This window comes from Etheostoma cragini, chromosome 3, assembly GCF_013103735.1.
Source record: "Etheostoma cragini isolate CJK2018 chromosome 3, CSU_Ecrag_1.0, whole genome shotgun sequence".
Classification (NCBI taxonomy): Eukaryota; Metazoa; Chordata; class Actinopteri; order Perciformes; family Percidae; genus Etheostoma; species Etheostoma cragini.
The window spans coordinates 6,371,102-6,396,858 of record NC_048409.1 but is presented as its reverse complement, the minus strand read 5'-3'; the positions used below and the strand labels follow the sequence as shown (position 1 = coordinate 6,396,858).

Genomic DNA, 25,757 nt, shown 5'->3' with positions numbered 1-25,757 from the left:
CCCCCCCCCTCCCATCACTCAGGGCATTGGTCCCACTCACTCTGCCATCTCTCCATTTGAGCATGCAATAGGTCCTAAGCATGTGTGTAGGGATTACTAACAAAACAGAGTGTAGATTGTAATTTCCCCACTGGGGATCAATAAACACTGTAAATTAAATAATAAAAAAAAATTAAATTATAATTGACTTTGCAACAGAAACAGCAACATTTGTTGCCCATTTTAATTTACCTTTCCAGAGCCCTCTAATCCCCTCCTGCCTGGCGATGGTCTTGTAGGCATCATAAGTGCTGCTGTATCTCTTCACAGAGTTGCTCTCGGGCTGGCGGACCTGAGCCTGGAGCCGGATTTTCACCACATCAGTGGGCTGCGCAAAGGCCACCGCCATCGCTCCGGTGCTGCAGCCCGCCAGCAGCCGAGTCCCGATTCCTGCATCTGTGATGCAAGCAAAGACACCTGTTTTCCTCTGATGTCACAAGCAAGTTAAGTTAAGGTTTTGATATTGATGACATATTTAGCTAGTGTATTTAAGTAGAGACAAAAGAATACATTTGGCTGGGGAATTGTCCTTTCATAACATCCATTATGCTTTTTTATTTGCCTGTCAATAAAACATTTTACCTGCAAACAATCAATAAGAAATAACAATATGCTACATCCCAGGTTTTCCTGATTCTGAAGCTTCATGATAAGCATCACGAAGCAGAAGTCTCTCCAGCTATATCGACACATTCTCACTCCCATCTCGTAAAATACGGAAAGTATAGTTGCAGGGATGGATGGAGTTCTATTCCCCGAAAGAGGAATCTGCTTGTTGCCCTATATGTGAATATATTCAATATCCCATGTTTGTATCTGTTGTAACAGAAATCGGCAGATTACAACTGAATTTACTGCTAAGTCTTACATTTCTTCTAAACAGGGACAGATTGAATCGGCTCCGTTTGGACACATACTTTCCGACCCTCTGGTGTAGAACTGCTTCATGGTGTCGTACAGGCCAATGCGGACTGAGGCAAAGCCCATCTGTCTGTGCAGCCCTGCCACCAGGCCGTTGTACAGACTTCTCGGGCCCTCCGTCTTCACCATGGTGAAGATGGTGCCGAACACACCTCTGTATTTCATCCTCTGGCCTTTCAATGCGGACTTGGATTCACCTTGAATCTAAATGCACAACCAAAATGTTACAAACATTCTATCACAGGTGACTCACAATGTCTACAAACTGTTGCTGGGAGGAACCAAAAATGTGCCTCTAGGATTGATAATTACCATATCAGTCTCTTATGACGTTTATATCTCACCCTCACTGCCCTGTGGTGTGCCTACCTATCCCAATCCCCCCACCACTGCAGCATATTTCATCTCCCCCACATACATGTCCTTGGTAACAAAGTAATATCTATCCATCTATCTATCTATCTATCTATCTATCTATTATCCATTTCCTTCCTATTTGTTTTGTCACAGCATCGGTTTGACATGCACTTGTGTTAAGACTTCCCCTTAAAGGTGCTCTAAGCAATGTCACACGTGTTTTAGGCTACATTTGTTGTCACGACATCTCTTCACTAATTGCGAGCTGCCTCTCCCCAGAACACACTGTAAAAAAAAGAAGCTAGTTTCATTTTGTTTGACATTACTTCAAACGTCAACAAGAAGCAACGTCACCCAACATAGCTTAGAGCACTTGTAAGTCAGAGCCTGCTGAGAAACGATGCAGCAAGCAGGGCTGCAGATACCACTGAGGACATGTCATGTCCCTAGGGATTTGGGACTTGTCAGCACCTGAGGAGGGGGGACTATGGAAGTGGATTAGGGCCATATGTGAAAAATACACTTGCGTTCTCAGTTTAGTCAGAATTGTGAGATTAAACTCATACATTTTTGATATTGGCCCTAATCTCCTTCCATAGTATTCCAATGTTTTACTTAAGTAAAAGTAACAATACTACAGTAGAGTGCTAAAGATACTCCGGTTCATGTAAAAATCCTGCATTCAAAATCCTACATAAGTAAGTAGCAATACTACACTATTACTAAAGGTACTCTGTTACATGTAAAAGTCCTGCATTCAATATCTTAAGTACAGTATTATGATTCAGTAAAGTAAAGAAAGTACTCATCTTGCAGAATGACACATATACTGCTTAGTGGCCTAATCTATAATAATACATGGTCATGAACATATGTATATTTCCTATTAATAATCTAATTATGCTCAGAAACAAGTAACAAGGGTTACAGAAAATGTAGTGAAGTAAAATGACCAATATTTGCTGCCCAAAATGTAGTGGAGTTGAAGTGGAAAGTACCATAAAATCGAAATATTCATACAACTACAATTTCCTTTGGGATGAATCTATCTATCTAGAGTATCTAAGTTCTTTAAAACTGCATTTAAGAACAGTAGGCCATCGAGTGAATGCACTTAGTTACATTCCACCACTGGTAAAGTGCTTTGGCAGAATTCTGTGATGTGATGAAATTTACAGAGATATAATTAAAAAGTGAACTTAATATATACAATCTATCTATAGAGAGAGAAAGAGAGAGAGAGGCTACAAATGTTTTAAGTGTGTGTAGTCACAAATGAGGGGATTGGTTGAGGGGTTCCAGGACCTCAGTATTTAAAGCAGTGCATCACCACCAATCAGGGCTGACTTTGTGGACAGGTGAGTGTCCTCACCTGCAGTCGGACTTTGGCTGTGTCCAGAGGGAAAGTGACCAGCTCGGCCACACAGCCAGCTGCTCCGGCTGAAAAGATCTTGACAGCGGCTGTCGGGGCCAGATCAGCACTTCCTCCATCAACCATGATTAATGACACAGCTCAGCTCAGAGGATCAACAGAGAATTAGGAACAATACAAACGGAAGGCAGACAGGTAGATCATGTCCCGTGTGCGCTTCAAAGCATTATATACTAGAACTGGGTTATTTAATCAAGTCAATCCTCTGAAGCGTCACGATAGATCCAGGTGTGCTACCTGAGCCGGCGTTGAGTTTCAGGTATGGAAAAGTTTGTCTTTTCCAAGTCAAGTCCTCTTTTTGTGCCGGTAACGTAAGCCATAAAAAAAGGCTCCAACTTTTCATGCCACTTATAAATAGTACAGAAACATCCGGGCTCCGCGCTGCAAATCAACGCAAACACCGCCCGCAGTAATGGACTGAAGCCGAGTGTCGGAGGCTTCCTGTCCCAGATGTTGACTCTTTTAACCGAAGCTGCTGCACCGCCCTGAAGGAAACCAGACACACTGCATGCAAACAACTCGCTTCATTATGATTTATTTCATACGTCATCTTTGTATCATTAACCACAATCTCAGAAGGTAGGCCTACAATGATCAAATGTAGACCGCGTGAAATGGGGAATCCCATAAAGATACTATGCATTTTTGGAGGGGGCCCCGTAACAATAAAGATACAGCAGAAAACACAGACACCAAAAATTTAACTTAATATAGACAATAATGTATACTGTTTATTGATCCCCAGTGGGGAAATTACAATTTACACTTACATAATCAGTACACAAAGGCCGAAATACACACATGCTAAGTACCTATTCATGTACAAAGGGAGTTGGAGATGTCAGAGTGAGTGGGCTGCCAGTGCTGGACCACCACCCTGATTGGTTGGGGGGGATACAGTGCCTTGCTCAGGAGGTGCCCAGGAGGTGAAGTGGCATCTCTCCAGCTACCAATCCACCGTCAATACTTTGGTCAGTACGGGGACTTGAACCAACGACCCTCCAGTTCCCAACCCAGTTCTACGGACTGAGCTACTGCCACATGTGTGGTTGGGCCACATTTGCTGGGTGGGAAAAGCAGAGAAAGGGGAGGCAACCTTGCCCCTTATGACCTCATAAGTAACAAGATTCCAGATCGGTCCATCTGAGCTTTCATTTTCTCAAAGGCATAGCAGGATACCCAGGGCTCGGTTTACACCTATCACCATTTCTAGCCACTGGGGGACCATTGGCAGGCTGGGGGACTAATGTTAAAAAACTTCGTAAAGTGAAATTTTATATATGAGTGCTTGACTGAGGTGTGTATAGTGTTTGTGTTTCCTTATTCTATGAGAAGGCCTATGTTTTTTCCTGTAATTAGTGTACATTTCCTCGTTCATAGCACTTGGGGTTTTTAAGGAATGTTTGTGAAGTTAATTTTATGCGTGATAGATACCGGCTGTCTTCTCTATGATGGTACAACAAATAAAGTTTGTGATCTCCTTTATTAGGTTGTCATATGCAGTGTCAGGATCCTTGCAGTCATAGACTGCTTCCCATGTTTGGGCCTGTGAGCTTTCACTAAGTTTTTGCAGGGTTCTCTAATTTAGTACTTTAGTTTTTTTTACTGTGGTTATGTAATCTTACTTGCAAGGTCTAGAATAATGCAATTATAAATTGATCAGTAGTATCAGAAAACACCAGACTCTAGCCTAGTATTTTGAATGTTTGTTAGGATATTGTCAATAGTTCACCTAGTGGAATGTGTTACTCTGGTTAAATGATTTATGGTACAAAAGAAAAAAGAAGAATGTAAAGTATAATGAGGTCACTTGCAGCATGATCTGTGGAGACATCAACATTGAAATCTCATATCAGGACACAGTCTGTGTCTTTGACTTTTTTTTGTGACGTTTATCTCAACAAAAAGTGGATCGGAGCGATTATCATATAAGATAATGGACTTAGCTCAGTCCGGAGTTGGGTTGAGAACCGGAGGGTCGCAGGTTCAAGTCCACATACAGACCAAAGTATGGTGGTGGACTGGTAGCTGGAAAGGTGCCAGTTCACCTTCTGGGCACTGCCACAGTGCTCATGAGCAAGGCACCGAACCACCAACTGCTTTGGGTGTCTTTCTATGGGCAGCCCCCTCACTCTGACATCTCTCCATTTAGTGCATGTGTGTGTAATTTAAGCCTATGTGTAATAACAGAGGGTAATGTCCCTCTCTTCTCGTAGGATTATGCAGTATTACCACCTTATTACCTATGGTTATAGTAATGGTAATGTGGTATAATATTCCACAAGCTCCCAATGTTCAGGTTAAAAATGAGTAGTTATTTTTATTATTTTGGCTTGTTAAATGTTCAGGAATGGAATATTTACAATTTAAATTCGTATCTATATCAATTCAGTGTTTTACATCCTCTCCATCATATTCAAATCATCAAAGGCCAGATGGGAAAATAGAACATTTCAGTTGGCTGACCAAAGAGTGTGCTGGGATCAAATCAAAATATCACATACACATAAAACCCATCCACACACACACACGCACGCACGCACACGCTTACGCGGATAACGATAATCTGCTACTATTGTCAACAGAAACTAAACCAGCTCCCTGTTTGATTAGCTCTCTATCCACAACATTATGCTGAGAGCTTGTAAGGAAAGTATTTAAATAAACAGTAATGTTTGTAATACCAAAGGCTTTATGAGGACCACGGGGATGAGAGCCTCTTGGCCTGGATGATACACTTGCTTTTAACTCTAGTCTTGTCCTCCCAAACCCAAAACATTTGACATTTTCGTACCTTTTTCAAACTTTTTTTTTTTTATACCCTTATGTTGTCCTCCCGGGTCAATAAGATTAACACTTATTTGTTTTACATTTGAACTTTTTAACGCATTTCTTTGTTACACTACCACTAGTTTTACACTACTTTTTGGAATCCATAGTCAATAACCCTCATTTATATAGAATTATACCTAATATTTGGGTTAATAAAGCAGAAATTATGAATTATTTTGACTAATAGTTAAGATCAGAGGAACGTATGTTGAGTGGATGAACATTTCAATTTTCACCGGAAATTCAATGAAAGTGATTGAGTGTATTTGCAAAGGGAGTTTATTTTTTGGTAATTTGGTTAAAAAGAATGCCATATTTCTGATAGACATTTTTAAAAGGGGTCAAATTTGACCTGAGGACAACAGGACAGTTAAAAGCAAAAGGCTCAGTCTTATAACTTCATCAAACAGGACACAGACAACCCCCCCCCCCCCCCCCATTGAATTAATGATTGTGATCTTTTTAAGGTATCTGTAACCATAGGATAGGACAACTGGGCACTGTTGCCCCTCGTGGCTGTTCGGGTGAAAACTAAGGAACCATATTAAAAATGAAAAAAAATATTGGCTTTAATCCAAACAGTTCAACAACCAACTAAGCACAGGTTCAAAAAGACAGGTCACACATGTTAATGTAACCCGAGGGCGGTTTTAAGAAACAGGTTCTGGTATAATAAACTAAATAGTTGGATGGGGCCTGACAGTGAACCTGACAGTCATCAGCTACAGGATGGATCTAAAGAAACTAGTCTGTGTTTTTCCCCGTCCCAGAACAGATAATAATGTAGCCAGCGCTGTGGAGATAGGTCTGGAAATGTGAGATTATGCACATGATAAATCTTTACTTTATAAATAACATATACTGTATGTCAACCATTTACAAAAGTGTCCAGAGTTGAAAACAGTTAATATTTATTTATGAAAATACCAAACATTAAATTTACATGATCTGAAACCTCTGAGCTGTACAAAAACCACCTACGTCCTACCGATTGTCATCAAAGTGAGCTGCAAATATTTTTGCTATTCTTTCAGTCTCTTTCTTCATGGATGATGGCGACATGTTGGGACGCTGTCGAGGACCTCTGGGATGTGGAAAGCTGGAAAGTGAAGAACACGGCCCCTGAAAAGTTCCAATTAGAAACACACTTGCAGTTTGAGTGATGCAGCAAAATAACTCTTTCATTGCAGCACTCATAACACTATTATCTATTGCACTCATAACAATCAAGCATACTGACCGATTAGTCAAAGGATAATTGATTTGTGTGTGTTTGAGGTGTGTGGTAACCTGGGGGACCGCTCAAACAGAACAAGCCTTTCTTTGATTACTTTTCATGGGCAGACAGTTTACCAGGCAGGCCACGTGTCTGTCTGTAGTACTCGGAGTACAATCAGGAAAATGTGCAATAAGTTAATAGCTCAAACAGGTTATTTAAACAGGTCCTTCCTGTAAAGATTAACATAACATTACGTCCCACCTTAAACTCCAGCGCCTCCACATATATCTCCACACCCTACTTGAAACAGGATCCATTAACAAAAGTGTGCACTAAGGAAAACTCTGGGGAAACCCGTGGTCATTAACATTGGTGTGCTTCCCCATTTGTGCAGAATATTAACAAAGCATATCTTTTTTAGTGATACAATAACGTCTCTTTGTTATGAGAATACAATCAACTGAAAGTTACTATAAATTTTATCATCATTTTAATGATGCAGCAATTTGGCTAAAGTTGACTGAAGAACTAATGTAATCAGGGCAACTACAGACAAAAAGAACTACAAACAGACAACATTCCAATGGATGCATCTAAATATATTTTATATGTTTTCATTGTGTTATTTAAAGTGGCAATCCTTAAAGTATTATTAAATTAAAAAAAAATAAAAAAATCACATGTTGTCATCATGTTATTTTGCCTTGTACTGACCAAAGTTGGAGTTATCTAGCTGATGTGATCTTACCTAGCTACTGCGCATGTGTGACTCCCAACAAAGATAGTACAAAAGTGTAGCTAAAACCAGTAAGATGTCTCTCTCTGTCACTAAAATAGAGACCTAAAGACACAGGGTAAAAACAGGATCTGCAGCAATGTGGAGTCCAACAAACATATGGTGTTTTTAAAAAATGAAACCATGTAAACCTCTTCTGGAACAACCTCAAAATACAATTATGAACCTGAAAATGAGCAGTATATGGGCGCTTTAAAACTTCAGTCCTGTTTAAATTTAGAATTTCTACTTGATTGAAAACAATGGAACTTATGCTTCAAGTTTCGCGGTGTGGTTGATACATAAGTTTCAAGTTTTGAGAGTTGTGTGCATAGTTCCATTTTGTGTGTATACAATGGAGAAAAAGTGTAATACGGCACATTCAACGACACACAGTTCATGGGGTGGGCCATAGGCTCACTTACCATTGTGTTACATGGTGATTAAGAGTTACTTACATTTCTTTAACAGAAAATCTTCTAGATTACAGCTTTAAGTCAAACCCCTCCTTCACTTAAAACTAAGCATCCTATGAATTCTGGCTCATGATGTGACATTTTAAAGACAAAATCACCTGACACCTGTCTGTCTAAATATGTACCTATGGTAAACACACGTGCACAAGGACAGGTTTTGTTCTTGCATTAAACAGGTGCTGAATGCCTCTGGATACATCACAGTGTATGGCTGGAAACAATCACACAATATTCTGTTGATCTTAAGATTGTTCAAACTACTAAGTCACCTTTCCAACACAACATGCTAAGATTTCTTACGGCAAATAAACATGCAACAGAGACTAATGAGCATGTGCACATTTTTCATTGCAGTGTAAACATTGGCCGGAACAATGAACACCAGATTTACTCATGCTGATCCTATAACAGCGTGTGTGTTGTTGATATATATATATATATATATATATATATATATATATATATATATATATATATATAAAATCTTCTATTTGAACTAACAAGTCAGTTGTTTAGTTAATTATGCTGAAGTTTAGTTGGTACGCAATGTTACAATTCTTGACTGGTCTCTGTTGAGTATGTGTCATGTGAAGTGAAAATTGATCTATAAATAACGCCCTGCTTTTGCATAGTAGTTGAGTACTGATGTCAACTGACTACAAATTCTACTATTTTTAATATCTACCTTATCAAAGAAAATCTATAAAAATAGGACTGTGTGTAAAAAAAGAAAATAACTTGATACTGCCGTGAGTGGAGAGTATAAAAGTGGGGAAAAAGAGCGAGCGAGTGTGAGTGCCAGAAGTTGAGTTGGTGACAAAAACTCACCGGGTCGCTGGCGGTCTGGGAGAAAGATGGAGCTAAACGTATGACTCTCATAGATGCCTCCAGTTGGTGAGAAGGGAGGAAGAAATTAGGGACTTCCAGTGGGACCAAGCTTAATGTAGGATGTTAAAAAAACATAAATGAATTTCATGAGATAATAAAGCTGGTAAATGCCAAAAAAAAAAGATATTTATAATCATGTTATACATCAAAGTAGGTGTAGATGTTTATTCGCCTTAACATCCTATTTAGCAACTGTACAGATGTTAGCCGTAAACGGACTGTCTGTTCATTATGGGACTGTGTCTGTTTTATTCTATCTTCACTCTCCAGTCTATAGTCAATATTTAGGAAGTTGATAAATAAAGCCCGGAGATAGGTGTTAATTCTTTGCTGAAGTTAAAACATTTTTAACTCATGGGGACGAGTCTTTGCCTCAATTTGCACCGCTCTAAGCACATCTGCATCTTCCCATTGACTTCACATGCAAACTCTCCACAAACCGATCACACAAGAACCAGTGAAAGAGGGTGGCTGCATCTGTTAATGTCATTACACCTGCACCTACTTTTTTCTGTGTATCTACATGAAGCTGAAGGACAATTCAGTCACTCAACGAGTTTTGCCATGAATCGTAATCCAAAATGACCTTCTAAAACAAATTAATCTGCCGGCGACAACAAATACAGATCAAGGATACGTTTTGGAGTCTTGATTGTCCAGGGAGCATGAAGCATCATGGGTATCTGTGGTGTGCAGTGTGGTGGGTGATGAAACTCTGTCATCCGACCCCTTGTTGGGGTCCTTGTTGGGTTCTTTTCTGTCATCTACAGCTTGAGGTGTCCTTTCACCATCTGTCTCGGTGTCTGTAGTGTCTACTGCTGATCCATCAAAACTGTCATATTGTTGACCTTCACGTTCTTCTTTTCTGGCACATTTGTGTTTTCCACTAGAGTCGTGAGTTTGCAGATTTACCGTCTGCCTATCCTCGTCTTGGCTTAGATCCGGCTCTTCCGATTCCTCCAGGCTCTCCACGGAAACCAGGTCAGGGTCTGACATGATGCTAGTCCAAGGACTGGTTTTGTCTGTTAAAGAGGTCACCTCATTGAGGTGCCTCGGCTTCACCACAACCTCCTCGTAATCTTTGTCTTCGTCTTCATCATCCTCGTCAGATTTCTCGTCCCATGTGCTACCTGTCCGATCTCCATCTTTGTCTGCACCTTCTTCGCTTTCATCCTCGGACACAGCAACCCTGCATCCCTTTCCTCTGTCCTTTTCTTCCTCGGGCTCAGAGTCTTTATGCTCTTCGGGCATCTTTGGCAGTGGAGAGTGCAGAGGAGACAAACCTTTTGGGGAAGAATTGGAAGCTGTGCGAGGACTGGAGATACTTTCCCAGATAGTTTTTGGGTTGTTGTCTGCAACAGGGGAAGTTGTTGAGCTGCTCTGGGGGTCCGAGGGAATTGTTTCCAGGTGGTGTTCTTGTAGACCTGGATGAAGAAGACCGTGAAGATTTTAGATTGAAAGTAAGCAAGCAATTTAAACACATCATCTTGGAAATGAGAGAAAACCATATATTTATTAATTGAGAAAATAATCTGTAGATTCATCGATAATAAAAGATTTTAGCCCTAAAGTACCGTGCACTGGCTTGATGTAAATAGCTTGGGCACTTTTAGGCTGACAGCAATGCAGTGTTGACTTCATTCCAATAGTTAGACAGAGATTTCCGCACCACTGGTCTTCATTCAGAGGACTCAAGAAGTGAGAAGGTACAGTGATGTCTCCATTTATGGTTAGAGTGAGCAAGCTAAACAGTAGACTGTGTCCGCAGTAAACTGGCTCATCTGCCAGGGTTGGGTAAACTAGAACGTTTACTTTAAATGGTAAAATGAAAAGAAATGGATCATCCATGTGTAAGAGCTCACCACTAATGATATTGTTGACTTGTCCAACTAACTGGTTGGACTTGAGAAGAAGCTGACATGTGTCTGTCTCTGTGTTCCTCTGTTCCTCGTGCTTGGTGTGACAGTCCTGCTCCCTCGTGGTTTGGAATGTGGGAGTTGAAAGCTTACGGCTGAAGTATCTCTGGATGTTGTCCAGCTCAGATAGTTTTTTCCTGTAAAAACAAGTCATAGTCAAAGGTAAGATCTAAGAAAATAAATAAAATTTTTAAAAAAAAGCAAAATTAGCAAATAAAGTCATCAGTACTTGCAAATGTATGTAACATTTTTAATACTGTCCAGGAGCAGAAGGAAACAGACGTGTTTCAGCCCTAACAAACTGTGTAGATACTGTATTAGAATGATACCTGAGTGTTGAAAAGAGGAGCGAGCTGGAGGGATTGATGTCACCAGCACTGCTACAGACAGAATGAGCAGCTGTTTGCTCCTGCAGACTCTGATGGTAAAGACGTACTCTGTCCATATGGTCAATGTGGCGGTCGCCCTCACCGGACCTGAACAGAAGTAAAGACATTGAATAAAGACATTTTAAATCATGACTGTATGTAAATGTGCAAGTGTGCTACAAACCTTTCGGAGAACAGCCTGTCTGTGTGGTCGGGCGACGAGATCTTCTGCTCGGGGTGTCGGCTGATGTGAGAGGGGAAGCTACTGTATGTGGCTGTGGTATGGTAGCTAAGAGGGAGTGCCTGGAATAAAGTCTGCTAACAAATGGCATTCATTATTATTAAAATAAAACAATCTTTCTTTTTCTTTTTTTACTTTATTTACAGTATGAATACTTTTTCTCACCGGTGTGTTTTTGGCAACTTTTTCATTCACAGTTTTTCTCTGTCCTCGGAGATCGTGGACACCCTTTAGTGGAGTGATGGACACTTTGAGCTGGCCGTGACACTGACCACTGAAGTCTGTGATGTTGTACCAACCACACACCGACTGGAAGCCACAGACTAAGGGGGACAGGTCTACAGAGGAAAATCCAATGACCCTCTCCGTTTCTATGGGAATAAGAGTGAATAAATCTATCAAAAGTATCAATGTAATAAACGTCACAAAGTGAATCTGTTCCCTTTACCTCCTTTGTGCCAGACTTTGAACACGAGAGACTGCTGTGGATCGACCAGTAGCTGCTTTGAAAGCCTGTAGATTCAGAAAAAATCATCAGCCCAATATTTGATGTCACTATTTCAGTGAACCAAAGATATCCTCAAAGATTTAAGTTAATGCCTGGGATATAGCTTGACCTGCACTCATGTTGATGGTCCCACACAGGGCAGTTGGTGTTGGCTATGACAGCTGTGGACACTGGTTCAGCGGACTCTGCAGTGACGTACGAAACACAGCAGCATGGTGACCTCTCACTGCGCTCTGCTAGAGGACAGCCTGCCAGAAAAACACACCACATCACTACTATGTAATAATGTAAGTAGAAAAAAAAAGAGGGGGAAAGGATTTCCGGTCATAACTTTACCCTTCAGATTTAGGTGCATAGCCCGGTCCACTGCAACAGTCACAGGGAAAGATTCAGCCGTGCTCATTTCTGTGTGCTGCACAGATGTGATGTCTGGAGTTGTTCTGGGGGATTTATTCCTGTGTTTGCTTTGGGATTTTCTGGGTGTTGTGGGCGAGGGGGATCGATCTGCTGCTTCCACCTCTTCCGATAAGAGCTCCCCTTGGCTGTCCGAGTCCACCTGGGCGTCAACTCCAGCAGGGACGAAGCCTGCTGTCAGAGTGATGTGCACCCTGAGAGCAGCCCCTTGTAGATCTGCAGCTGAGCGTCTGAACAGCGGATACACTCCTGTAAAACCACAACACTTGGATTAAACACAGCATCATTTAACTAAAGCAATCCTAATCAGTTAAACTATAACCCAATCAATAAATTCTTACCACTGAGAGTAAGCTTCTGCTTATGTGTCATTGCAAGAGAGGAGAGATCGACAAACGCCGAACCCACCAGTCGGTCTGTGTCTCGGGGTCTCTGTCTGTTGTCTTTTGTAAAGGCGACCCAAACCTGCACCTCCAGCTTCTCCTCTCGAAGATACCACATTAAGGGCTGAGTCCTCCTCAGCTCCACAGTTCTACTTCCCTGGAAGGCCACTGTGGCCTGGCCTTCCTCCTCAACCGAGGGGTGTTTCATGTGGGAGCAGAAGGCATCCTGGTCGTAGAACTTGTACCTGAAGTAGCAGTAGGTGGAGCGCTCAAGCTCACTGAGGCCTGGCAGAAGCAAGCAGTGGACAGGTACCCATGCTCTAGGCATTGAAAAAGTCAAAGACATTTTTCTAATGCCGTCTCCCCAAGCTTCTTCATCATCTTGCACTTCATTCTGGATTATTTCCCAGCTCAAACCCCGGGCAGCTTTAATGACTCTTTCCCTGTCTGAGTGGTGGGCAAATTTGACAGAGATCTCGAGGCCCCCGACCAAGATGTGCTGGTGCTGAGAAAAACTTGTTTCCTGAGGTATATACAGTCCAAACCATCCAGAAATACCTTTATGGTTGGAAAAGTAAAAAAAGATTACTGTTTTTAAGAAAATCTTTTTGACCCAGCAACTACTAAGAGTTCACACATACCTGTTCTTTTATGGAGGAGATCAGCAAGAGGTATTTTCAATATGCCCAACATCACTTCTTTTGGCTTATGAGTGTATACTGCTGCAACAAATAGCACAAAATAAATGAGTAACTTACAGACAGATATTGTTGACCAATAATAAAACTAAACACTTATGCAGAAATATTGCTTGTATTAAAGAGTTTTGTTGAACAAACTAAAGGACACATTGTGGAATATCATGATGTCCAAAAACGTGTAGGTAAAACTTATTCACCATCCTTATATGCAATTTGGAGAAGTTCTGGTAACAGTAACACACTAATTTGTGGACTTGATTTTGGTTCAAATGTATCCTGTATTTTTATTAAAAGGATAAGCCGGATAAAAGTAGGAGCACTGCTTAACAAAAATATCACTTGAACGTAAATTGTTACCGCGAAAAGAAATAAACATTATCTTTTTTTTGGTATAGGTTTCTTAAACCTTTGCGATTGTCTTTGTTCCAGACAGTGAAGACAGCAGATGCTTCCCCCAACTGCTCAGCCAGGCTGCAGGTTTCTCCACTGCTCCTCTGAAACAGCAGATCACAGGACATCTCCATGTGGTGGTCAAACTCTGGGCAGAAAGTCCTGGCAGCTATGCGGGTGCACCTCCTCTCACGCCCAGGCATGAAGGAGAGCTCGACTGTGACGTATGAGTTCACTCCCACACTGGCAAAGTAGCTGAATCTTTCATCTTGTTCTGATACAACTCTGAAACAGATATGCAAAAGAACCATAACAAGCTGAAGCAATTGAGGCGGTATAGATGTATAAAATGGAAATCAGCAATACTTTCAGTACAGGAATTAAGATCTTTGCTGAAACACTTGCCTTCCGACCAATTAATGGAGCTGAAGGTCACATCATTTGTTGATCTCAAAACTTACAGTGAAACAACTCAACAGCAATTTCTCTATCAATGTAATAACTGGAAGAGTAGTTTCAGTTGGAAGAGACAAATACAATCTAAAATACATTAACTTATGGCGAAATTGCCTTAAAAGGACAGGACGACTTATTGGGACTTTAGCTTATTTACCGTTACCCCCAGAGTTAGATAAGTGGATACATACCCTTCTCATCTCTATGCGTGTTGTAACTCTGTCTGACGCCCCCATCATTAGCTTAGCCTAGCACAGGTGCTGCAGGTAACCGGCTCTACCTTGCCTACTGCTCCCAATAAGTGAAAAAATAACACAAACATGTTCCTATTTATACGTTGTGATTTGTGGTGTACAAATAACAAGGTTACATGAGACACAGCACCAACTGGGAACTACTATATTCTCAGAAAGGCGAATAACTGGTCCTTGGGTGGAGTGATTACATAGACTGTTAACAAATAGGGATTAACGCGACACCAAAAACCACAGTTACCTTCGTCAACAAAACCAATGTGAATAGCTAGTTAGTAGCAAACAACACTGGTGATTATGGATGACTTTGAGGAATTTTCAGAGGATTTTTACCTGGTATCATGCAAAGATCTAGAAAATAAATTTTTGAGCCAGAATACACAGATGAGGAGTTACAAATTTTGTTAGCTGATAGACAAAAGTCTATGTAATCACTCCACCCAAGGACCGGTGCTTCGCCTTTCTGAGAATACAGTAGTTCCCAGTTAGTGCTGTGTCTCATGTGACCTTGTTTTTTGTACACCCTGTGACTAGGCAAATCACAACATGTAAATGGGAACATGTTGGTGTTATTTTGTCACTTATTGGGAGCAGTAGGCTAGTTGGAGCCGGTTACCTGCAGCATCTGTGCTAGGCTAAGCTAATGCTGGGGGCGTCAGACAGAGTTACTGCACGCACGGAGATGAGAAGGGTATGTATCCACTTGTCTAACTCTGGGAGTAACGGTAAACAAGTTAAAGTCCCAATAAGTCGGCATGTTCCTTTAAAAGTGTAACTAGGTATCCTATTTTAGCTTAAACTGCTTTTCAAAAACTAAAACCCACAAACTTTGCCGCTAGTCATCCCCCAAGTAGAAATGTTTTCCCACACATTTACTAAAGCAAACACAGCTCTCTGGGCCGGGAATTGTGTGTTTGATTGCTCAGGGGAGTTTCCATTCCCTTAAATAAAGCGCCCATATTATGCTCATTTTCAGGTTGTACCAGAATAGGTTTATGTGGTTTCATTTTCAGAAAACTCCATATTTTTGTTGTACTGCAGCTACTTTTTCCACCTTGTGTGTTGAGCTCACTGTTTTAGCTACAGAGGGAGGAATTGTACTCCTGTTGCATCTTTGTTGGGAGTCGCACATGTGCAGTTACTAGGTAAAGACTACTAGCCAGCCAGAAGCAGAGTATGAGGGCCTACCTTGCTAGCAGCTAGGCGAGCATTATAACGTGGGTTGCAAAGTGACGCACATTCGTCTCTGAAGTAAAGGCTGGACTACAACAGAGCTGTTTGGAGCAGTTTGTGAACAGTGTTTTCTGTTGGAGATGGTAAGTCTCTTTGGTGGTGGACTTTGGGCTTTTTCATTTAGTAAACCCAGTACACGCACAAAAAAAAATAAGAAAAGAGAAAAGCCAAAAAGCATAATATGAGCAGTTTAAAACAAAGGAAGTTCTCAAGAGGACACTGGTAGTGATGTACCTTGCGGCGGCCTGCAGCCCTGATGCTCTGTGCACCTGAACCACAAGTGTTACAACACGAGAGGCAGCTCCTTTACTAGTCTGACCTTCAGGTCTCACTGGTCGGTGCTTGTACCGAATGCACACATCTAGTAAGCCTGAAAAACATAATAGATCAGTCACAACATTTGAGATGCTAAATGTGTCAATGCAGCATTATATTGCCATAACTCTTTGTGTCTGTGTACCTGAGGGCTGAGGTTGATGTCCTGTGGGACTGTCCGTCCTGGGAATCAGGGGCAGGGAGAACATTTGAGCCTCATCAGGATGCTGTCTCTGCATGGTGACCATGGCACACAACTTGGACAACGGAAGCATTCCTTTGGCCACAAGCTGGTCTCGGACGTTTGGATAATAATATCTGCGGAGACAAGCATTCTTTATATAAAACCAGTAAGTTTAAGGATTATGCAAAGAAAATGTAATATAGTTTCAGGGTGATGACAACATTGTTGAGTTCCATTTTTCTCCACTTGGACTTGACAACACAAACCTGCACCAGACTTCAAACTGGACACCTCCCACACTGCTTAGGCCTTGGCTTGAAAGAGAGCTGAGCAGCAGCCTCTGAACCGGAACCCCTTCAGGAGCCAGAAGCACGTGAGTCTCAGAGTGACCAAACAGTGGGTCAGGGATACAGAGAGTTGTGGTGGTACGAAACAGCTTCAGGTTCACGCCTGTTGGAGATGAGATACAGGTCAGATTGAAGCAGACAGAAGAAAAAACTTGGAAAATTCTTGAAAATGTCCTACAATAAAAAAGGGCCTTACTACTCTCTATGAGGTTTGGATCCACTTTTGCAGCAGGGTCAACCTCCTGAGAAGGGAAACTGTACTGGATGTAGCAGTCAGCCTCACCCCACACTGTGGACTGCAGAGGTGTCAGCCCATTTACCTTCTCCACTTTTATCACAAACAGATGCTCTCTCATAGTTTCCTCTTGTGATGCAATTTCCTGAAGGAGAAACACAATCATGAGAGGGACTTACCCAATTGTCAGCAGTGTCTACTCTTAACTCATTACAGAAACAAAGAAGACCTGCAGTCAGTTCAAAGACGTGACAATTACTAGTTGATAAAACTGCACACACACAGAGTATATAGTACAGTTATGTAAGAGTTCACTGAGTCTGAACTTTTTCAGATCGTAGTATGAGATGAGAAATTCTTGATTTGTTTGGATACTGTTCAGCATGATCCTAAATCAACTTCTCATTCAAACTTCTTACATACTTTAAATTTCTAAATATAAGCAGCTTTAAACCTTGTTTACTTACGTATTAATGTATTAGTAATATTTAGTACTTTTACAATGCATCAGCAAAGAGTGCCAAATAACTTTTCTTCAAACAGCCTTTGAAGGTGCTGTCTACCTGCAATTAATGCTTGACAAGAACACACACACACAAAATGCTTCAAGCATTATGCAAAAAAAAATGAATCCTCACCTTTGTTTGTGAATGATGCTGATGATCAAGCAGATGTACTGGTCTCACAAGATGAGACAAGCAGTCATATTCTTCATCCCTCGTGCGTTGGAGGGCAACTATCTGTTCTGATTTGCCCATAGCCAAAACGACCCTCAGGTGACCTTTACAACTACCTGAGAAGACATCAATGACAGGCATGTAGCAGTCCACCCCTAAGACAGGGTACTGCGCCTGGAGAAGAAGGTGGGCGATCTTTGGATCCCTGAAGGGGAGAAAAAACAGAGAGGAGGTTTAGTAAAATGGTAAAGGTTCTCTATAGTCACATACTGGACATGTAGTGGAATTCATCACTGTATTTAAACCAATCCTCAAAGGAGCAGTGGGCAGCCCTTTACAGTGCTTGGGGACCAACTCTAGATCTGAGCCACTGGAGAACCCAGTACATGTTTTTTGATAGTGGGGGAAACTGGAGCAACCGGAGGAAACCCACGCAGATGGGGAGAACATACAAACTCGGAAAGGCCAGGAACGACCTGGACAACCTTCTTGCTGTGAGGCTACACTGCTAACCATTGGGCCACCATGCAGGGAGGCTGTCACATGTGGACCCTCACTGTGTCAGGTATATTTTAGTCAACATTTACAAGGCGTGTGTACTGTCATTTGCGGTAAGTTGGAGTTTCATTTTGAACATCTAAGAAATGTATATAGGATGAGCAATAATTGTAGATATTGTTTTGGAGGACTACCACAACACCAACCAAAGGGGCAGGTTAAATAAAAAAAAAGATCCACATATTGGTTGCTATAAATATCACAGTTGTGATTTTGGAGTTTGTTATTTCTAGGGCTGCAGCTAATGATAATTATCAATTCTGACTATTATCTGGAGTGATCAATCATTATAATTTCCCAGGAGCCAAAGTTGTTATATACAAATAGCTTGTTTTGTCTGACAAATGTATACAATTTACTTTCGTAGTAGACCAAGAAAGCCGACAAATATTTACATTTGAGGCCAGAAGCAGTGATTTGTCTTTACTATTGCTTAAAAAAATAACTCTTGTCAAAAAGTAGTAGATACATTTTCTATCGAACAAAGTACTATTAATTAAGTAACTCGTTCCAGCTTTAATTTCCCCATATAAAGTCAGCAATACCAATTTAAATACATGGTGATTATTCTCTCACTCACTACTAATCCAAATAAAAACTTTTAGCTTTTACTTTTTCTGTTTAAAAAGAATTCTAAAAACATGTATTTCTACGACTTGCCTAAATGACATGTAGAACTGGTGGAGAGGTAATTTCACAAGGCCGAGGAGTTGATCCTGCCCTGAATATCTGGTTTTCTGCCACACCTCGATTACCATCACGTTATTTTTCATCCTCTCCAGCATCTTGGCTGTTAAGGCCACAGGAGTCACCTGTGACAAAGGATGGAGAAAAAGTCGTGTGGGTCAATGAGATTTTTCATTTACAACATAGATGAATGTTGTTTCCTTTGTAGCCTAATTAAAAAAAATGAAGTTATTGTAAGAAGACGTGATGTCCTTGACGAACCTGCGCAAAGTTGAAAGAAGGATTTGCCTGACCCCAGCTGATGACAGATCTTGCCGTGTCATCACACCAGAGTTTACAGTTCAAGTACACGTTTGGAGCCTGCATGGGCTCACAGTTGAAGTTCTTTCCATCTGGCACCATGAGTAACGTATGCAGCAGGACCTCAGAATCCTCCTCCACCTCCACCTGCTGCCGGAATATATGAGGTGATGTGTGGAGGCCGAGATTGGCAGAGGGTCCTTTTGAGGGTTTTTGATGACTCCAAGAATTCAGTCTGGAATTTTCAAAAGAACCAGCTGGTAACTCCTCCCTGCCAATGTCCACATGTTGAGATCTGGAGCTGGTCTCTCTCTGTTGACTGGGTGCAGGTTGTGAAAGTGATGTGTCATTCCAAGCCAGCTTGCTTTTACTTTTTTCAGAGGAGAAATCTTTGTTGTCTGTAGCAAGTTCTAGTAAAACCTGAAATATAAAATAAAATAATCTCTATAAACGTTACTTGAGTAGCACATATCAGGCTTTCAAAGTCCTGGGTAAAAAATACCCAGTACATTACCTTCAGAGGTCCAATCTCGTGTGTTTCCCCGTTTCCTTCAACACTTTGTACAGGTAAGACGACAGACTGACTCAGCTGCTTGCTCTGCAGCAGACAGCGCAGCGGGTAAACTGCCTTGCCAATGGGAACAGGCTACAACAGGAAAAACCAAAGTCATCACCAGCGCTTCATTCAGATCCAATTCTAATTTATTATTACCATAACAACTTACATCAAACATTAATTTAAATAGACCCAAATGTAAACCTTTGACACTTGTAGACATGCAACAATCACCCTGAGTGAGTCACTCTTAAACCAACCAATAAAACTCATTGTAACCAATCAAATGAGTAACATTTAGCCCAAAGCTACTTACTTTCTTTTGGTCGTTCTTTCGAGAGTGAATCTTGAAAACCAGATCAGTTCCCCACCACTTTTCAATTGTTGCTGTGCTGAATTGGACAGGAAACACAGAGTGCTGATGGAACTTCACGGCTAAAAAAACACAAGAGTCAGATTCAGTCAAAACCTGTCCCACTCAGCTAGGTTTCATAAAAGCAGATTGTAACCGGTCATACCTCCTCCTGTGACTTTACTGGCAACAGCTCTGATCACCTCCCCATCTCCACCCTTACTACGATCATGTCGACTGGAAGTGGAGGCCATCGGGAACACATACTCGATAAAATATGTGCTGATGGAAAAGAGAAGAGATAACACAAGCTTTTGTAATAATTTCTTTTCATTATTATTTTTAAATGAGATCAAAATAATGTGAAATGCTTTGCCTACCACTTCTTGCTGGTTAATGGTCTAGGAGGTTTCCCTTTACTAGAGGTCTTTCTAGGTGTGTTGGCTGCATTGCCTGGAGGTGCGGTCAGGGAGTCGATGGTCACTCTTGCCAGCCGGATCATACTTAGCAAAGTCACCTGCTCTGCACTCAGGCCAGGAGGGATTTCACCAGCATCTGCGGACCGCTGAGGATCTGAGTTTGGACTGGACACAGTCATATTATGGTGAATTATCTTAAATGTACTAAAAGGTGATATCAAGTCTATTTGCATACTGAATGTTTGTGCTATATGCTATCCTGGTATCGTGCGTGTATCCCATTAATTCAATGTAAATAGTTTATATATCTGGCCAATGTCCTTCAGCGTTCTTTCTAACTGGTTTATTTTTTAGATGTTGATCAATTACAGTACCTTAGGGAGAATATAAACCCTTTTAGAGTAGCTACGTTTAAAGGTGGAGGGATAAAAAACATTGGATGGAACCCACACTCCCAACCCCGATTAGATCTTCTGAAAGGAGCTTTTTACTGTCCGAGCAGCATGGCTTAAGGAGCATGTAAAGACCCTCACCCTCTAATGATCTTGGGTCCGGACTGTGTCAGCTGTTGGTTACTCGAGGGCACTGTTGCTTGATCCTCCTCCTCTGTGTTGTTTGGTCTGATATCTGACATCTGAAAGACAAGATAAGAATGACTATGTGAAGAATGACTTCAAATAACCCTCTGCTACAAAATCTTATAAAACATGTTTTTTTCCCTGACAATCATCAGAAAATCCTCTACTTACAGGAGGTTGGTAGAACAAATTTTCCAGTAAGCTCTGATCATATTGTGGATCATTAAGCTCACTGTCTCCACACACACTGCTATGGCCAGACAGAGATTCAGATAAGGAGATATCTCCGTCCCAGAGAGGTAGAGGAGACGTGTTTAGGCTGAACAAAAAAAATAAAAAACTGTAAAAATCTTTTACAAAAATAAAATAGAAATGCTTACATTTTTCTCTCACCTTTAAAAGTAAATGTGCACATAAGTACCTGCCGAGGAGCAGATCCACAGCTCTGTTATCCGTGTCTACCGGACAGTCTAAGCTGCAGTCTGAGACTACAGCAACATTATCAGAGTGCTTGAGCGTTGAATCAGCATGAAGAATATTTTGAAGAAACATCCCAGAGGGAGAAGGAAAGGGCCTGCAGACAAAGAAATGAAGCATTATAGACTGTGCATTATAAGATTATAAGTTTTTTTACAAACTTTTGAAACACTAACTTGGAAGGTGGCGGGATGTTATCCTTTGGGAGAGGTAGAGGAGTGTCTTTCAGAGCCGGGACCGAATCCATGTCACATTTTAAAGATGATACCACCATAGCATTTCTGAGCTTGTTCCCACGCTCTAGAATAACTGAGATGAGAGAAAATGTTGGGTATTTATTGAGAGACAGTCAAATTTGGGAGTTTCTGGTTATATACATCTGATGTGTAATCATGCTGCAACCAACCTGAGAGGATATCATTGGTTGTATGGCGACAAGGCTCCTGATTTGAAGGATTCACAGTCGATTGATTGTTCAGAGATGGGTTTGTTGTCGGTATCTGATTCTCCAATAACTCTTCTCTGCCTTTATCTTTCTGGGTATTTTGGAAATATAAGTGGTCTTTCCCTCTGAAAATATAACAACAATATATATACAGTGAGATTATTATGCTTAGAATTAAATTTTCTACCAGTGAGCCCTTACAAGAAGACACAGACATGTGATTATGAAAAGCAACACCACAACAGCAATAACTTCAAACCTTGGAGTGTTTCCACTGGTGCTCCCGGCTGATTCTTTCCCACTGCAAGCTGAGAGCGATCTGGACTGAGAGGGCACAGTCAGTGTGGTGACTTGTGGTCCTTCCATGCTGATATCTGTGATGGGACCTGAGCTGCTGCTGTCATAGGCTTCAGTTAGAGGTTCCAAATTAAGGGAAACCTAAGGAGGTTAAAAAAATCAAAGCTAAAATGTAGATTTTACATGGTTTACTACTGCTGGTACAAAATGAGAAACACCTTGAACATTAAAAATGTTGCTATCCATCTAACTATTTATGGGGTTTGTCAATGCCACAATTGTAAATAATGATAAGAGCCAGTTGTGGGTGATGAGTCCTAAATTACTGAATGCCCAATAAACACTTTACAGATATAATCATGAAAACAAAAAACTGTTAATAGGCTTAAGGTTTGCATGGCTTTAAATGTTGCTTGTGATACTCTTTTGTCCCTACACAGGAAGGTCACAGTCCACTACAAACAGCTACTCTGGAGTGGGTAGAGATTAGATGAGTTGTTTAAGTGGAGTCAGGGTTTTCCTTGCCATTAAAAGGTTAAGGTGCAGCACCCGAGCCGTTTTTGGGGCTGCACCTAAGCCAAATGAACGTAACTAATAGACTTTTCTCAGATTTAATGACTGTAGATTGATACAAAATGATGTGAAAAAGAGACGCAAAACTACCACAAAAGGGACACAAACCGACTACAAAGAAAACAAAAATGACCACAAAGAGACAAAAGAAATGTATGGGGATGAATGAAAAAAGTAACATTTTCTTGAAGAAGGACCCTTAAATCCTGTACGCACCTAAGTCCTCAACAAACCGAAGGAAAACACTGGGAGTCTCTCTATTCACTACATTTCAGTATACCAAACATCGTTTCACAAATGCAGCTGGCAAGTAATATTTGCATTCAAGTTTCCACTCACCTGTAATTCTCCCAGCTTCTCAGATGTTGGAGATACAAGGGTGTAAAATCCACTGATGGGGTGTGCCAGAGAGAGACGAGAGATGCTTGCAACCTGAGCCCGTGCGATCGGCAAATGATCCGGTTTGGTCAGAACTTCCAGCACAAGAGAGCTCATATCTGTTCATCAATGACAGGTTAGTGGCTGATTTAAAACAACATTTTAAACTCAAACTTATCAAAGCCTTCTTAGTCACCTGTAAGATAGGAAGTAAACTGCTTTGGCCCACAGCGGATGGGGAAGCGAGCTGTTGTCTTGATGGTCTTCTGCGACGGCTGTGATCCATCTCTCGGAAAGAAGAGCGTCCCGTTGGAGGACTCTCCCCACCAGCGCAGCCTCACAAATGTTGCAGACTGAGGCTTCTGAACTGTCCATAACACACGGCTTATAATCACCCGCAGGAAGCATCTTAGCTGGCCTTCGACCAGAGGAGGGAGGCTGGTGGCGGGGGACACATCGCTTGGGACTGCAAAGTGTTATTTTCAATTACAGCATAGTCAAAACACAAAAAATGCAAACACTGTAAATTCTAAATTCATGTCACCATTACAGGACAGGTAAGGTAAGACAGTAAGAGTGGTATTTGCTGCAGGTTTTAGCTACATGTTGGCTGGTATAACAGTTATATACTATACTGTACCGCATATCAATACCTCAACGATATTGTAGTGTTGACTATTGGTGCTTTCACAAAATATTTACACAATGAGATTTTTGATAAATAATTATCAGTAATGTGGATATAAGGACTAAGTGGTTTAAGGCAAATAATAGAACAGTTACAACAATCTGGTAAGTTTAGAAATAATTATTTTACTGTAATGCAGCCTTCAAAACCAGGAAAAGACAACTCTTATGCCATATTATTATTTTAACATGCAACAGTGAAACACTGTTGAAGATAAACTTGACTTGTTTACACTTGTTTCATTTGGCACGAACATCTCCGTATTAATATTATAGTAATAATTTCTGCCATATCACCCAGCCTTACTGTTAAGATGTGTTAGGAAATATCCTAAATGATTCCTTTTGAGCTACTGTATGATGATTTCAAAAGGGTTGAGTTTATTATACCACTGACAATGATGCATTAACCCAGGAGTGTTTGAACCTAATTGGCACAACTGGTAGCTAGTTACTTGCCCAAGTGATGGCAATTAGTCAAAACACCTTAAGCCCATATACGCTTAGTCAGGGTCTAAACATCACACCTGAATAGTTGTTATTGAATTCAATCTGTAACGTTAGTTAACCAGCAATTTATTATCTAGCTAACATGTGATGCAGCACTTATCTACAAGAAATACTGCTATGACTTTCTACTCTAGCGCTTACACAGTGCTGTGGATTCTGATAACTATACAGCAGGCAGCAAATACAGGAACACACCATTGTAAGAGATCCATTTACACTAAACAACTGCAGCAATTAGTATTGACAAATGTTTTACTTCAATTCTAGCATCATTTGGCAAACCCACAAACTGTGTTCAAAATAAAGCTGCTGAATGGCACTTCGGCACATTAACTTCACAACACCACATGGAAAAACAACACTAACCGAGAGAAAGTAAGAGCATATTACCATTAGCTAGTACGCTAACGTAAGAGGCTAATGTGATACTGACAGCTGACGCTAAAAGCTAGCTGGCTTCGTAAATTATCGAGTTGTTTTGCTAGCATGTAGCCAAATTAGCTAAGCTAACAACAGTTTACCTTTCTTTTTGCTGCCTCCAGCTTTGACGGACCTCTGTTTTCTGCTCTTCATTCCGCAACTCAGTAAGCTAACTAGGTTATGAATGACAACCTTGCCAAAGCAAGGGGTGAACCGTTAACAGGCATGGTTTTATAACGCTCCATCCAACTAATAATCCATTTAACAGAGCCGATTGAGCGGCACACAAGCATACAAACAGCAGCGCGCAAATCTGTTTCCGACTTTCCAGTCTGTGGTTTCCCAGCAACAGTATGGTCCGAACTTGCCGCCGTCGCTGCCGCTGCTTTTTACGGGGGCCTTCTGGGAAACTGAGTTCATTTTGTACACATTTAGTGATCGCTACGTGGTGACAACACCCTGACTGCAGGTTTAGCTGTGATTAAAGTGATCAAATGTGCCTTTAAATGATTGCACATAATGGAAATATGTTTTAATCATAATACAGGCCTAATGGTCAAAGTAGAACCTATTGAAAATTAGTAAATTGGTTCCTTTGAGTCTTTTTAAGCTGAAAATGAGAACCTTTGAGTTGGACTCCCTCACATGTCAATGTTTTAATTGAGACTTCATTGTAAGTGCTTATTTGGTTTTTATGTGTGTGTCTTTGTACGTATGTAATGATGTGATGTAATTTTGATGCCTATCTTGGCCAGGTCTTCCTTGCAAAAGAGATTTTTAATCTCAATGGGTATTACCTGGTTAAATAAAGGATAAATAAATAAAAAAAAGCTTTACGTTTAAGTTTCAGTTTTAAATAGTGAAATAGATGCTCTTGTTTTTTCAACTCTTCAACATTTTAACTGAATGCGGCCTTCTTTTACATCACCAGCAGAGGGTGGGATTTTCTTTCTTTTGCA

At 41.0% G+C, this 25,757-nt stretch overlaps 3 protein-coding genes across 8 annotated transcripts in view; 1 reads left to right on the top strand and 2 right to left on the bottom strand.

The window, feature by feature from the left end:
- Positions 1-3,206, bottom strand: part of LOC117942107 (mitochondrial uncoupling protein 2-like) — a 5,187-nt gene extending 1,981 nt beyond the window's left edge. Inside the window, exons 1-3 of the mRNA XM_034867427.1 lie at positions 2,690-3,206; positions 957-1,164; positions 232-435 (exon numbers count right to left, since the gene is read on the bottom strand). Coding sequence (XP_034723318.1) covers positions 232-435; positions 957-1,164; positions 2,690-2,815 — 538 coding nt within the window. The 5' untranslated portion in view covers positions 2,816-3,206. The remainder of the gene's footprint in view (positions 1-231; positions 436-956; positions 1,165-2,689) is intronic.
- Positions 3,207-6,471: 3,265 nt separating this feature from the next.
- c2cd3 (C2 domain containing 3 centriole elongation regulator) lies at positions 6,472-25,167 on the bottom strand. Of its 4 annotated transcripts, none has more exons than XM_034864134.1 (33): positions 24,900-25,167; positions 23,378-23,647; positions 23,143-23,300; positions 22,193-22,371; positions 21,895-22,058; positions 21,665-21,797; positions 21,433-21,585; positions 21,183-21,330; positions 20,967-21,067; positions 20,395-20,598; positions 20,181-20,296; positions 19,979-20,097; positions 19,621-19,752; positions 19,068-19,526; positions 18,780-18,931; positions 17,523-17,766; positions 16,846-17,029; positions 16,569-16,752; positions 16,264-16,436; positions 16,038-16,173; positions 13,877-14,145; positions 13,411-13,491; positions 12,728-13,327; positions 12,309-12,635; positions 12,082-12,220; positions 11,913-11,977; positions 11,630-11,835; positions 11,408-11,541; positions 11,185-11,331; positions 10,802-10,992; positions 9,577-10,363; positions 8,880-8,988; positions 6,472-6,703 (listed from the first exon to the last, which is right to left on the bottom strand). In XM_034864134.1, the coding sequence occupies exons 1-33, from the start codon at positions 24,949-24,951 to the stop codon at positions 6,566-6,568; spliced, it is 6,654 nt and encodes a 2,217-aa protein (XP_034720025.1). In that variant the 5' UTR covers positions 24,952-25,167; the 3' UTR covers positions 6,472-6,565. The 4 variants fall into 4 exon arrangements, with proteins under 4 accessions (XP_034720025.1, XP_034720030.1, XP_034720031.1 ...); XM_034864139.1 differs by having other exon boundaries at positions 11,408-11,538; XM_034864140.1 differs by having other exon boundaries at positions 13,411-13,488.
- The window catches only part of LOC117939150 (diablo homolog, mitochondrial-like), a 29,385-nt gene continuing 24,924 nt past the window's right edge, over positions 21,297-25,757 (top strand). For all 3 annotated transcript variants that reach the window (XM_034864219.1, XM_034864201.1, XM_034864211.1), the window contains exons 1-2: positions 21,297-21,321; positions 21,808-21,814. The gene's annotated coding sequence lies outside the window, so the exon portion shown is untranslated. The remainder of the gene's footprint in view (positions 21,322-21,807; positions 21,815-25,757) is intronic.